This window comes from Eptatretus burgeri, chromosome 9 (assembly GCF_056783735.1).
Source record: "Eptatretus burgeri isolate ZD-2024b chromosome 9, Ebu_testis_v1, whole genome shotgun sequence".
NCBI lineage: Eukaryota > Metazoa > Chordata > Myxini > Myxiniformes > Myxinidae > Eptatretus > Eptatretus burgeri.
In genome coordinates, this window is record NC_140969.1 from 104,523,932 (window position 1) to 104,538,931 (window position 15,000).

The 15,000-nt window shown below is 45.1% G+C and overlaps 1 protein-coding gene across 4 annotated transcripts in view; it reads left to right on the forward strand.

Moving 5' to 3' along the window:
• The window catches only part of SLC24A4 (solute carrier family 24 member 4), a 178,312-nt gene that overhangs the window by 131,336 nt on the left and 31,976 nt on the right, over positions 1–15,000 (forward strand). For all 4 annotated transcript variants that reach the window (XM_085896455.1, XM_085896456.1, XM_085896453.1 and 1 more), the window contains one exon: positions 8,091–8,250. In XM_085896455.1, coding sequence (XP_085752581.1) covers positions 8,091–8,250 — 160 coding nt within the window. The remainder of the gene's footprint in view (positions 1–8,090; positions 8,251–15,000) is intronic.

Consider the following 15,000-nt stretch of genomic DNA (forward strand, 5'->3'; position numbering starts at 1 on the left):
CTGACACAATGGCAGCGGGGCAACTTTTGGACAGACTAAGCAAGGGAGATAGGAAAAGAGGAGGAAAGGAAACGCTGCAACCAGCAAATAAGGGGGTTGGGTTTGGAAAGGTCAATGGGGTAATAAATATCATGGGTAAGGATGGGAAAATGGCAGTGCACTGGCTGCTTGAGGTCCTGGAAGGAAGAGTAAGGAAAGTAAGTACATTTCCACATGCAGGAGAAGCAATGAACAAAGAGTTGAGGTGTGCATTCGGTCTGTATTTTGGAAGTTTATCGAAGAGAGGGTTACTGGAAGGACATGTACATCCTGGAGTAGTTGGGGGGGGGGGTCAGGGGGTTAAGAGAGCAGAGGGAGTTAAATCAGAGAGTGGTGGTCAAAAACAGAGAGGCCATTGACCTGCCTGTAATTAGCCTCATCGTAGGACATTCAAATAATGTTGAGAAGTTCAGATTCCACAGCATCCAGGCGAGACCGATGTCTACCTTTCTCTAGATAGGGATTCATGGAATATGGAAACAAGTGTTAAAACCATAATTGCTTGAGCCCATATAAACAAGTTTTCTCCATCAAAATCCATCAACCTCCCAATTGCGAAAATGAACAATTTTGATTGGCACATACTGGCCATTTTATTTTAGAAATGCTTTTCCTGCAAATGTTCATCGATGTTCTAGTGAAGTTTCGGACTGATTGGTTTTGCAGTTCTAAAGAAGAGCTTTGCGTTTCTGGGGAAAAAAAATAATTTGTAAATCCAGCATGGCCACCAGGCCTTTGACCCAATCGGCTCCGTTGGACGATGTGCATTCGAATGTGCAGATCTAACTTGTAACAAGCTTTTACCCCACACATGTGAAGCTCTGTCTGTCTGTCTGTCTGTCTGTCTGTCTGTCTGCAGACATCAGTGTATGATCGAGGAACTACTTGATTTCAATTTAATGTTATATTTTTAACACTGCAGAACATAAATCAGAACATGAATCTGAACACGAACCTGCAGTTTAGCAGTACTTTGCTCTGAATTTGGCAAATTGTATGGGATCTCATCCCGATCGGAAAGTAATTTTTTTCATCCGTCTGCCTGCCTGGCTGTCAAACCAAATTGAAAATCATTCCAAACAGGAAAGTTACTGCTTGTAGGGACGTCACAAAGGACTCAAACAACAGGCACGAATAACTAATGTAACGTGATAGATAAGGCGGTGTGATAGAAGCTGCATCAACAGCAGTAAACTTGCAAAAAAAAAAAAATTTAAACAGCCTATAAAATCTTAATTTTATTTCAATTGAATTATATACTTGAACACGAGAATACAAATCGCCTTCTTGGGACTTTTAAAACCCTTCCGGTTAACAGTACTTGGACAAAATCTTATGCCATCGCGACCAATCAAATGTGCTGCTCGTGGTCACACCAAATGGCGGCTCGTAGGGAATATAGATCGTGTTTGGAAATGTAAAGCAAGAGTTTAAAATCGAGTCCCTTCCCATGTCCTTTTTACCCAGACTGTCCGGGGTAAGGTGTTCAACGAACTGTCCAGTTAATTTAAGTTTATCAGTCAGTTGCACAATCTCTGTAATAATGTGTAAAAGTGTGATCCAACCATAAAAATAATCAATGTTAGTAATAAGAACCTCAACAAGAACAACTTCCAAAGCAGCCTTGAAAGCCCAACTACAATGAGAACACTGCATGAAACATTGACACAACACAACTTATTTAATTAGTATTCAACAGTTGAGCATTTGGCAAGGATCCCTTCAGTACTTTGTGTATATTTTGTTTGAAATGGTAAACTTGTGGTGGTGGTTTAACGGTAACGTGGCTGGCTTAAGATCTTAGGGTCTTGTAGGACCTGAAGATCTTGTAGGACCTAATAGGACCTGAAGCTATCGTTATTTTTTCTTCTCTCAGTACTTTGGTGATCTTATCAGTTTAAGTTATCACTTTTGTTGAACAAACCATACACGACATGGGTTTTAATAGGATGTGAAAAACCGGGCAGATGTTTGGAACTCTCAGAAGTGGATTTGGGAATGGTGAAAGTGGGGAGAGGCAAATCCAGTGGTTATTGATCCCTTCCCCTTGAGGAAAAAAAATCCATTAAAAAAAAGAAAACAACCTTCGTTCAACAATTGCATTTTCATTAAAAAAAAAAAAAATTATTCACCGGTGATCATTACCAGGAAAGCTCAGTTATGAGGATGCTGACGGGACTGGTCAACTATCTTCAGAGAGATTTTAGGAAGTTGGAAGTCCATTATCTCCCCACCTCCCCAAGTTGATTTTTACCTTTTAATGTAGGCTTGTGGAAGAGTTGTTCAACATTGGGAGGAATTAACAACAGGACTGAGGGTAACAAGTGTACCAAAAGACAAACACTCTTCAGCTGAAGTAGGGAGGTCAGGAGAGACAAATGGAGGCAGTGAATAAACTAAGAGGGTGGAGAAAATTCAGGGAAGTGAAAGAGCTCAGTTGAAGATGAGGGGGGCAAACTCAGACAGGCATTTTCATACATGTGAGAAGAGTGGAGTAAATAAGTCGATTTGGATTCAAAGCTTCAAACTAGGAACGGTCAGAGTATGTGTTTCTGGACAAACGCATGTGCCCTGGAGGTGTTGGCTGTTGGTGGAAAGGTCAGGTCAGGTATGGGAGCATGTGCCAGAACAGCGCGTCGCTGCGTCCACTTTCCGCCGGTACTCCAGGGGCCTCCGTCTGGCCATCCCCCAGGCAGATGCCAGGCCCATCCCCATCTCCTTGAGATGATGGTCAACCTGCTGCAACCATGAGGCACGTGGTCGGCCCACTGGCCTCCTCCACTCATGAGACTCCCTCGCTGAGAGAATCTGGTGAGCAGGATCAGCGTCAGGAAAACGAGCCACATGTCCATACAGCCGCAGCTGACGCTCACGGACTATGCAGGTAACAAATCTCATCCGAGTCTCTCTCAGCAACCGCTCGTTGGACACAAAATCCGACCAGCGATAGCCAAGGATTCTCCAAGAGACCTGGTACCAAAGGAATTAAGTCTCCGTCTCAGATCCTTGGTCAAAGTCCAAGTCTCGCACCCATAGAGCAAGACTGGAAGTACCAAGGACCTGAAGACTCGGACTTTCGTCCTCCCGCACAGGTACCTGCAGCGCCACACCCCATGATCCAGTGAATCCATGACTCCCCAGGCCCGACCCAGACGTCTATTGACCTCCGGCTCACAACCTGCGGAGACATGAATATCACTGCCAAGGTAAGTGAATCTATCCACGACCTCAACATCCTCACCACAAACAGACACAGACAGGACAGCAGCATCCAAGATGTCACCGAAAGCCTGGATCTTCGTTTTGCCCCAAGAAATCCGTAATCCCAACCGCTCCGTCTCCTCATTCAGCACCTCGACGGCCCCCAAGAGGATGTCTAAAGTCTCCGCAAAGATGACTGCATCATCTGCAAAATCAAGGTCCGAGATCTTGACATTGCCAAACGATGCATCGCAACTTGATCTCTCCGACATCCTCCCAAAAATCCAGTCCATACAAGTGTTGAAAAGTGTGGGGGCAAGTACACATCCCTGACGAACTCCAGTAACAACTGGAAATAAGTCAGAGGCGGTACCACCACACTTCACAGCACTCTCAGTACCAGAGTAGAGTTCAGACATCAGATCGATCAGTTTCGGTGGCACCCCACGAAGACCAAGAATCCTCCAGAGGACATCCCGATTCACTGAATCGAACGCTTTACAGAGATCAACATAGGCTGCAAGCAGCCCCTGCCGAAACTCTCGTCTGCGTTCAGTGAGGACACGAAGAGCAAGGATACGGTCAATCGTTGACCTCTTTGGTGTAAAGCCTAACTGCTCTGGACGCTGGTGCTCAAGCAGATGGTGGCGAACCCTATCAAGAATTATCCGAGCAAAGACCTTGCCCGGCACTGAGAGCAGCGTCACCCCTCGGTAGTTGTTGCAGTCTTGGCGATCACCCTTCCCTTTCCAGAGAGGGACAACAAGGCCCCTCTTCCAGTCAGTTGGGATGATGCCTGTGTTCCAGGCAGAGCACAAAACTGCATGCAACGACGCGAGTGCAGCATTTCCACCAGCCTTGAGAAGTTCAGCATGGATGCCACAGATCCCTGGAGCTTTGCCCCGTTTCAACTGGTTCACCGCAGCCCGTGTTTCCACAAGCGATGGTGGACCACAGTTGATTCGAGGGTCAGCAACAGGGATTGTAACACCCTTGACGTCCAACTCGACAGCTGGGGGATCAGCCTGGTACAACCGCTCAAAGTAACCGGCCCAGCGGGCCTTCACTTCAGACTCCTCTGTCAAGAGCCTACCACTCTCTGCTCGAACTGCAGTGCTCCGAGGGATGGGCTTGGATGAACGTAATGCGCGACCCCTGTAAGCGGGACGAGAATCACCTGTCCACAGGTGATGCTCTACCCCTCACAGATTCCTCGCACATAGGCCTCCTTGTCCACCCTCAGTGCACGTACAGTTTTACGCCTCAGCTCCCTGAACAGCTCAACTCTGCCATTCAGCCTGGCCCTGCGACTCTGGTCAATGGTATCCAGTGTCCGTTGAGAGACAAAATTCTTCTTTGCCCTGCGGTGAACTCCAAGGCATCCACCGGCAACATCAAGGACGGTGGTCTTGAAGGTGCTCCACAACTCTTCAGGATCCCCCAAAGCACCCAGACCCCCCAAGTGTCCACTCAGCCTGTTCGCAAACTCCTCAGCTACTCTCTCATCCCTGAGCTTGGCAACATCCAGCCTAGGCTGGGATGGTACCATTCTCCAGGATTTAAGGTGCAGCTTTAGAGTTGCTACAACAAGCCTGTGGTCAGTATTGAGGAACTGAGCACTCCGGTAGACCCTGCAGTTCTGGATCATCCTCCAACGACCGTCAATGAGGACATGGTCAATCTCCCTTTGCCACACCGCCAGCGTTGGAATACCAAGTCCAGCGATGAGCTTTATGCGGGCGCTGAAACCATGAACCAGCCACCCTAAGTCCATGACTTCTTGCAAAGTCAAGGAACTTAGTGCTATTCTGGTTCATAGTTCCTGACCCATGGGGACCAACACACACCTCATAACCATCCCTATCAGTTCCAGTCGATGCATTGAAATCCCCCAAGACTAGAAGTGTATCTCGTCTGGGGCACTGATCAACCACAGACTCGAGTGTGGCGTAGAATGTGTCCTTCACGGTGAGATCACTCGCCTCAGTCGGAGCATAAATAGAGACCAGGGAAATGACACCTAAGGAGTGACGAATCCTTAATCTCATAATACGCTCGTTGACCGGTGTTACCTCAACTATCATTGGGGTCAGCTTATTGGACACAGCTACAGCAACTCCTTGGGTATGGTAACCATCAGAGCGACCAGACCAATAGTAGGTGTAACCACCCACCATTATCTCGCCGCAATCCGGTCTCCGAACCTCAGAGAGAGCTGCAATCCCGATGTCCAAACGCTTTGAGCTCAGATGATAACAGAGACAGGTGATCATCCTCTTAGGGATAGGACATTCCAGGCACCCACCCGAAGGGACCGCCTCAGGTTAACCCAAGGAGACCGCCGTCTGGTGGACGACACCAGCACCACTCCGACACACTCTCCCGCAATCTGACCCAGGGATGTTACCCCGTGGTTTCCCTCCTATCAAAGATTGGGGGTCCCGAAGGCTTTGCCCCAATCCCATCATCCGGTGAGCTGCCCTGCGAAGGGAAGCTGCACAGGAGGTACTCCCACGGAGTGGGTTTTCAGATTTTTTTGCGTTTTTGCGTTTTGCGGAATGAAGCGTTTTACGGTGGCTGGAGTGCAAATCCTGCCACCAACCTCCTAATAAGAAGTAACCCAACTGCAGGAGGACGTCCACAGACACAGTTGGGCACTAGATATGGATGGCCGTTGGCTCACAAGGAGCTCCTCCGCCCTTTGACAGGTTTTGTTTTTAATCCTGCTGGGTGTCCATATCCAAACACCCTCCTCACCAGAAAACCTGGTGGGGGAGACGGTTTAGTCGCCGACAACCCGACCATGGAACAGGTTAGTACAGGTTTACATGGTACCTGTAGCAGGTCATAGATCGAACCTGACCTGACAAAAACTGACAAAAAGGTGGAAAGCATAAAGGAGTAATGCTCAGAAGAGAGATCGATGGTAAAAGACTTGATGGGATATTCATCACAGCCTTATTAGATGCTGAATTCCAAATAATATATAACAGCACAACAAGAGGAAGATCAAAATAATGAAACAAAAAATTCTCACCCTCTCCCTCCCCTCCTCATCTCTTCCTTCTTTTGATCAAACTGTCTGGGGTACATATTCAGTACGGACCATGGCAGGAAACAAACTCCCCTCATGCATGTATGTACTGTGTGTACATACAGTATTTGTGTGTATGCATGTATTGTTATGCTGCGTGCATACATGCTGCGCTGCCAATTGTATGGGATGCAAGCAAGCACACACAGACGGATGCAGGCACGCACAGACGGATGCAGGCATGCCAAAACCGAGCTCCTTTTATATCTTAGATTTGCTATTTCCCCTCTCACTGCTTTGTGCTTCCATCACTAAACTTTGTAGGCATAATTAACGATATCTTACAATTCTGCTTGCGGCATCGAAATGTACAACTTTTGTATTCCGTTCATTCCAGTCCAAAGTAGACCAGCTTTGTTCAAATGTTCGCTATGCCAGATTATGTTAGGGCATTCCATCGCATAGCCTTTCAAAACAAACCATCACGGATTTGTTGTTATCCTCATTTTTTTACAATGGTTACAGGGCTGTTTTTGTTATCCCCATGCTTTGTGAAAAAAAATGGAGGGATATTGTAATCGGCTCTGTCCGTCTGTCACGCTATGATCACCACATGGCAAGAAGGTGCAAGAGCAGTATCGTTTTTGAGCCTGCCTGGGTCAAAAGGTCAAATTCAAAAAAATGCAATTACGGGAAAAATTTTTAAACATTGTTTGATGAAACTTTGTATTTGCAATCAACATTGGGGGTTGCATGAAATATTTAACGATTTTTGGGGGATTTCACCTCCGGTTCATGCCACAGGGGGGTGTGGGAGGTCTGGAGAGGAGTCTTAATCACAGGAGTCAAAATGGGGGAAAACATTTTTTTTTTAATCAAAATGTGATATTGGGTCATTCCTGGTGGAACTTTAGGTGGGAAGCATGGGAAATTTTGTTATTGTTGTTGTTCCGTCACACTCCCCTCCTATCTAATTCCATTCCATCTCTTCACCCATCCTTAATGGCTGTATCCGCTTGTTAAATATAAAATTCATGTTCTCCTCGAAAAATCTCCACGGGAGAAATATCAACCGTTTCAAGGAAATTCGCCATCCATTATTCCCAAGTACTACCAGTTCCTTCCCCTTTTCACCCTCTCCTTCCCAATTACCCTCCTTATTTTCTCGATTTTTGTTTGCTTGTTTTATACCCGAACCTCCTCCCTACCTGCATAATATGTATATGGTCTGTTACAAAGCATTTTCACTCTGTTAGTCACATTATCATCATCACATAAAAAAAAAACTAGTTTGGACACGATTAAATTGCATCACTCATTAAATGTATCCAGATAATTATGTCTCGCAGTTGAAAGCGTTTGTTATGCCGGATGTCCAATCATTTTGCAAAGTTTTAATTTCCTGTTAAAAAATAACAAAACAATTTGGTGTTGAATCATGCGTTGGAACTACTTTAACCTTGGTACTACTCAAATCATTCATTGTACAACTTGAAGATGAGTCATTTTGTCCTATTCTCATGAAATATTTTTGGCAGAGTTTGTTAGTGGGAATTTCAAATTATGACACCTTAAAAAAAAAAAACTATTACCTTGTAGATAAAACACATGCAGGATGAGGTTATTTGGAGACGAGGATACGAATCAATGCAGCAGATGGTATTTGATCATGGAATTCCTCCATCGTGAGTCATATACTCAGATGGGAACACCAAACAGGCCAATACACTTAGCTCAAGTTGATTTCGATAAGGTTGATGAATCCTGTCCCTGGATTGACAAACAAGTGAAATAATCTGTCTGTATCATCCTGCAGAGGCAGCGTTTGCTTCGGAAAGCTTCATCAGGTCAAGCTTTGCAGGCTCAAGCTCCCAAGTATGATGGAAATCATGCCGGAGAGGTCAACACCCCGGGGTGGCTTCCACAATTGGACCAAGCTGCGGAGAAGCCGTTGAATCCTCTATGCATTATGCCTGGTGTGTGGTTTTGCACAAACTCGTGAAAACATACAAATTGTAATTCGATACGTGAAAATGCTTTGCTCTTATGATATAGGATTTGGAAATACTGTACTGTATTATAATGTGTGAAAAAATAATAGGGTAAATGTTTATTCTGCATGAGATGTGTAAGGTATTTCGTCATAGGATTCAACTTCAATTTCTTCGTCTGGTTTTCATCCCCAATGCACAATGAATACTAAATGTTCTCTTTTTGCTGGAAACGTGAAGACAAATTTTCTTTATGAATTTTTTTGTGAACGTTAAAGATTCCACTATACCTTTCAAAAAGCTTAGGACAATGCAAATTGCCATGCAGTAAGGGCCTGTACTCCAAATACATGACTCTCTTTTAGCAGTTTTTTGAACTACCCCCCTCCCCTCCCCTTCCCTCCCCTCTCCGACACCCAGTGACACTTTGCCTTCTATACTTATACTCTCCCAACAATGGATGGAGGCCCTCAATATTAGACATGAGATCAGGGCTGTCTCTCCAGACATATCTTCGTACAACTTGAATACAGTCTGGCTTGAATACAGCTTTTGATACAGTCTGGCATCCGTCCTTGCTCTCCAAACTGTCTGCCTATGGAATCCAAGACCAACTCCACTCTTGAATTACTGACTTCGTCAACTTTCGTAGACAGCGCGTGGCTCTCAACGGAACCCTTTAATCTCCTCTCCCTGTCAAAGCTAGAGTACTCCAAAGCAGTGTTCTCGGCCCCATCTTATTCCTAATCTTCATCAATGATCTCACTAACTCCCTGGAAAATCCTCTTCATCTCTTTGCCGATGACTCCACTTTCTGCCATGACATCAAATCAAGTTTATTGTCATATATATATATATATATATATATATATATATATATATATATATATATATATATATCTATATATCTATATATGAAATGTACAATGAAATTTGTTTTAATCTTGGCACCAGAAAAAAGAAAAAATAACCAAAAAAGGTTCTTAACATTAATAACTATGAGCAACAGAAATTAAAATGCAAATACCAATACAAATTCAGTTACATTTTCAAGCTGGCCTCTAAAACCAGTCACCAACTGGGAATCCTCCATTGTGCAAAGTCTTTCCTCGGCACATCTGAGCTCCTAACCACAGACAAAGCTTTTGTCCACAACCTATTGGAGTACTGCTCTCCCCTCTGGGCTGGTACTCCTGCCTCCCACCTTTCTCAGCTTCACGCTGTGGAAACCAAGGCATTTCGGATCATTGGTATCTCCCGCGATGAGGCTGAGTCTTTGGGCCTCGCACTATCTCACCGCAGGCAGGTCAGTGGTCTTTCTGTCTTCTACCGTCTCCTCTCTTGCCTCCCCCCCCCCCCACTATGACTGCGATATGTCCCCCCCTCGCCCATATTTCTGCAGGGTGCTCAAGGTTAGCCAGCAATCCCCTTCTGGGAAAACCCCTTGCGTTCTCCCATAACCCTCATCGTTACCTGTGTACCTTGTTTGTCCATCTACGTCTACCTTCTCCCTCTACCCTGCTATTGACTTTTCCCCTTTCTCCTGCTCTTCTCTTTGTTGTTATGTCTTGGTTTGTTCTGTGTCCTCACTCTTCCATGAGCCTAGACCATGTATTAAAAAAAAAATGGGGGATTGGGCAGGATTCGTGGGCAGGGCTCAACGAGTTTATACACCACGCTTGTTTATCCAGGTGATTATGGGCTGTGTGACAAGGAGGGTAGGTTGCAAAAGTCTTCAAGCAATGTAGTCTGCACCCTGTTCGTTCATATGATTGAGGCATTGGATGTTGTCTTGCGATAAGAACCCCATAAGAAAAAGATGCTGTTGTAATTATTACTTGCAAAAATACCTGACTTATGGGGTTCTTAATGCAAGACAACAGCAGGTATGCTGTCACTGACTATCGTTTTGGGTCATTGTGGTACCTGTTCAACAGTCTTTGCTGATATATTCACCATACCTTTGAACTCGTTGATATTTTCTCTGACTAGTTCCCTCCCTGTCTCTTGTAATCGTTACACACTGCCCCTTTTTGGGGTTTTGGTCACTGCTAATGTCCTGTGGATTTATGCTAATGTCCAAGTTTTTTTTCTTTTCTTCCAGTATTCACATACAATAAGACGCCATTTGACCCATCATATCCCATGTTCCATCAACATCCAATTAGCTGTGAAATTATTCAAAAGAATAGCCTCAATTTTTATCGCACTCGGCATGAAAAGACGTTTCTCAAAGGCCACGGCTTTGTTAGCAACTCATTGTTTGACCATCTTTCCATGCAGTCTTGCACTGCCTTTATTATGGTTCCCAGAGGGAGGCATGAAGTCTTTAGTCTTGCTGTCTGTGGTGTCCTGTCCTACTTTTTGAAGAAAAATTTCTCTATTATTTAATTCTTTATTATTATTTCATTTTTTAATTTGCAATCCCCCCCCCCCCCCCGCACACACACTTTTCCATTATTTAATTCCCAATTATTTTTCTTTTTCATTTTTCAATTCGATAAATAATTGATTAAAATAATTTTTCTTAAAATTTTCAATGATTTAATACCAGCAAATACTGCCTCTACCTTCACTGATGGGAATACGAAGGGGGGGGGGCAGAGAAACAGGGGAGAGAGGTGAGATAGAGAGAGGGGTGGGAGAGAGAGGAATGAAGGGTGAGGGAGTGAGAAGCAAGGAGGGAGAGATGGGGGAGAGAGGGAAGGGTTGGGAAAGAGGGAGGGGTGGGGGAATGAGGAGAATGGGGGAGGTGGGGAGGGGAAGTGGGTGTTCTGAACTTGCGTTTATTCGTGGGACTTGAAGGGAAGTGGGGAGGATGGTTCCTTCTGCTGGTACTACTATAGGATTGAACGAAATTGGGTATGTTAAAACGGCACGTTCAGATAGAATAGCAAAACACCCGTCACTTTCAAACAGAATGTTCCATTTTAAAATAAATTATAACATGGGCTTCCCTTGAGGTATGTGACTTGAACTGTGGCTGCCACCACGTTTACCCGCTCTGGATCTGTATCTCTCCGAGGGGGTCACGCACTGCCCAGGGTTCCAAAGAACACGCGAACCAAACGAAAACCCCTGAAGCAGCTGGTCCCTCTCTCAAGTTCAACCCTGCAGTCCAAATCCTGAAACCCGATTCAGACCAAGAGACCCCAGAGAGCATTGTACCCTAGCTGCAATACTTATAAACACCTGGAGACACCAGCATTTCATACCTTTATTTAATTTCAGCACATGTTTTACAACCAAAATGTGATAAGCCCCAGAATCTCTCAACCTGAGCCGAATCCCAAAAGTCAAACTGTGGAATCAAACCCAGCAGCAACCCAAACTGCTAAAGCACCCATCCACCCATCCCACGCATTCCATCACACTCCTGGCTCAAACTCAAAACAACAAACACCACAGCACAACATAACCACATCCAAACCTCAACCTAACTACCTGTGAGAACTTATCACAACCACCAATTGTTTATCACTTCATGAAAATTGGAAGAGGGGTAAGAAAGGGAGGAGACAGAGGAAGGAGGGTGGAGGAGCGAGGACAAAAAAAAAGAGATCGAAGGGTATGGCGGATGGCAACGCCGCTGTATGGGGGAAGACAACAGCCCAGTGAGGGCAATAGCGGATGGAGGAGTACTCAGAATGGAACGGAAGGAGGAATACGGAAGATGGACAGCACGAGGAGGGTTGATCCACAAATCCCACTACAAATACATGAAATGCGGTTTCTTTAAAAGGGAATAGATTTAATGAAACACAAATATTTATAAGGACAACAATGAAGATGAAATGAAACGGAGATAATAAATAACTTCGATGATCAATGCCTTGCACACACACAGACGCAAACACAGGCCAAGGGTGACAAACGAAAATATAACCCCTTTTAAATACACTGGTACTCAGCCTGCCCAAGGGCTGGCCCTTGTCGATCTCGTAATGGGGAGCTTCGTCCGGCACGTGTATTTGCAAGCAAAATGGCGCCGTCTCTTGTCGAGCCCGGGAGGAAGGAGCCTCCACCATCCACGTGCACACGCAGATAGAATCGTGCCTCTCTTGTAGCAGCTTTCCACACTATACACGAACAAATCTGGCCGGCACCTCCTTGATCGGCTCTGCTCGATAACTCCAGACGTGCAATCTGCCCTGCTTTATCACTCCAGATGTGCAATCAGCCCTGCTCGATCACTCCAGATGTGCAATCTGCCCTGCTCGATCTGCTGTCTCTGAAGCCCCCTTGCTAAGCACACTGCGCCTTCAATCTTCCTCTTTTTTATCACCCTCTCTGTCCTCTGCCCCCGGGGTGTGTCCTCGCCCCCAAATCCGGGAGGGTGGGGCTCCTCCTTCGCTGGGCCTGGCTTGGAATATAACAACATAGGGAAAAATCGCAGAGGGTAATCACGTACAGGGGAACTTATTTTTACTCCCTAAGCTATTTAACACCGTACCACCCCTCGTGTGGTGACACGTAACACTTAAGCTGACAGATTCTCTGACTTGTTTCCATCGAGGTGCTGCTATCTGTCCACGGACCATGCTACACTACACAATCCTATCTGTACTATTATATTAAATCAGTTCATCTACCCCCATAATCATAACTATACTGTATATATATATATATATATATATATATATATATATATATATATATATATATATATATATATATATATATCGAGGCGTCAATCACCCTTCACAAAGGTATGAAGACGTCGATGTACTTCAGAGAAAATCGTTTATTACTCACCAATACATGCGGCCGCACGGAGAGCAGCAAACACCAGGAACACCAATTAGCAATTGAGGTTACCGGGTGAGTGCTCTGGCTCGATCAGTTGAGCTACTCTCTTGTATACGGTTCTATCTTGGACAAATGCTTATTTCACAATTGTTCTTTCTTTCAACCTGACCAGCTGCCTTTAGCAACTGGCTTATGTCCTCCAACAATGATGAACAAAGCAAGATGACGAGGAAGCAAAGTTACCCCCTAATGCTGCTTACAGCATTCTTGTGGATTACTCAAGACTGACCCCATCCTTATCTCTACACACGGCATTCCAATGTTCCTTTGTGAACAGCAAGCAGGAATATATTTTAACTCGTAGTAAAGCCCGACGTTGCTCGGGCTTTCTTGCAAATTTCCTGAATAGCTGTTAGCGGTTAGGGGTTAGCGGTTCGGGTTAGCAGGTAGCGGTTAGGGTTAGGGTTCGCTGTTAGGGTTAGGGTTAGCTGTTAGGGTTAGCTGTTAGGGTTAGTGTTAGGGGAGCTAACCCTAACCCTAACACTAACCCAAACCCTAACCCTAACCCTAACCCTAACAGCTTGGCGTAGCGGAGGTAAACAGCGCCCGCGGCAAAGTGGAAATTTGCGTCCCCCGTAGGCCTTAAACTTGAGTGGATTTGAATGGAAAATCCCATAAGGGATATCGATTTATCGATTTTTTTCGAATATCGGAAGTGTTGTGGAAAAAATTTGTAGCCAATAACCTAAGTTGGACCAAAAGCCATAATCGTACCGGATTTGAATGGAATCCGTTGGAGTTTGTGAAAATGCATCAAAACGAATTTTGAGGGGCCTCTTAAGGAAGACAATAATATCATTAGTATATGTGCTAAATATTGTTTCATTTCATGCAGTAACAAAAATCTGATGGTGGAACAAAGAAAGGGGCGTGCCGAAATATGAATGTAGATAAACTGCAGTTGAATGAATTGAGTTGGGAGAAACAAAGCTTTAACAAAGGTACAAATCCCAACACATATACACATACATATACAACACCACGATGTTCTATCCTGCTCACTTCTCATTAAATTACTACGCCCCCTGTGAAGTTTAATAGCGTACATGGATGTGTCCCCCCCACAGGGGGAAGACCCTCTTGAGAGCAGGCCCGAGCTGCTCCTATGGTTGGCAGTGAGTGCACCGGAAGCAGTGGGGGGAAGAGAGCGGCAGCTGTAATTGCGTTGCTCAGCCAGTGGGTCCCCCAGATAGCTCAGATGGCAGAGCACTGGTACAGTTTTCCAGAGGACCTGAGTTCGATTCCTGGTCTAGGCCTGTAATTTTTCCACATATATTTATTATGTTCTATCTTGCTCACTTCTCATTGGAAAATTAATTAAAAACACAAACCTCGAATATCTTGATTGGAAAAGTGTCCACCCACCTGAGTTAATACTTGGTGGAAGCACCTTTGACAGCAATGACAGCTGTGACTCGAAATCACTCTCCCCTTCTTCTTATGACAGACTACGAGTCACTTTTCAGCATTGTAACTGTATTTCAGTACATCACGAGGTTGGCAGGGTGGCATAGAGATATGTGCATTTGCCTCGAAGCTGTCTCGCCTGGGTTCGATTCCCGGCCCAGTTATAAACCGCTATCAATGTGTGTGCCTTCCCTTGGATGAACATGAAACTCAGCGTCCCCTCTGCCGGCATGGCATTAGTTGGTGGATGTTAAAGATCCCATGGTGTCCTTCGTGAAGAGTAGGTGAGCAGCTATTGCTGGCACCCTGAACACATTACAAATTAATGCCCTCCCTACTGATGACATTGCACCAGCGGAACAGCCACACTCTTTGCCAATGATGCTACCGCGCAGCCTTGTGTTGTGTACAAAAAAAAGAAGACGAAGTACATCATGAGCATATTTGTTTGCCCTAGTACTCAGGCATAACTTTCAAGCTTATTCAGGCCGAATATACTGTATGTTGTTGTGGTTTGGG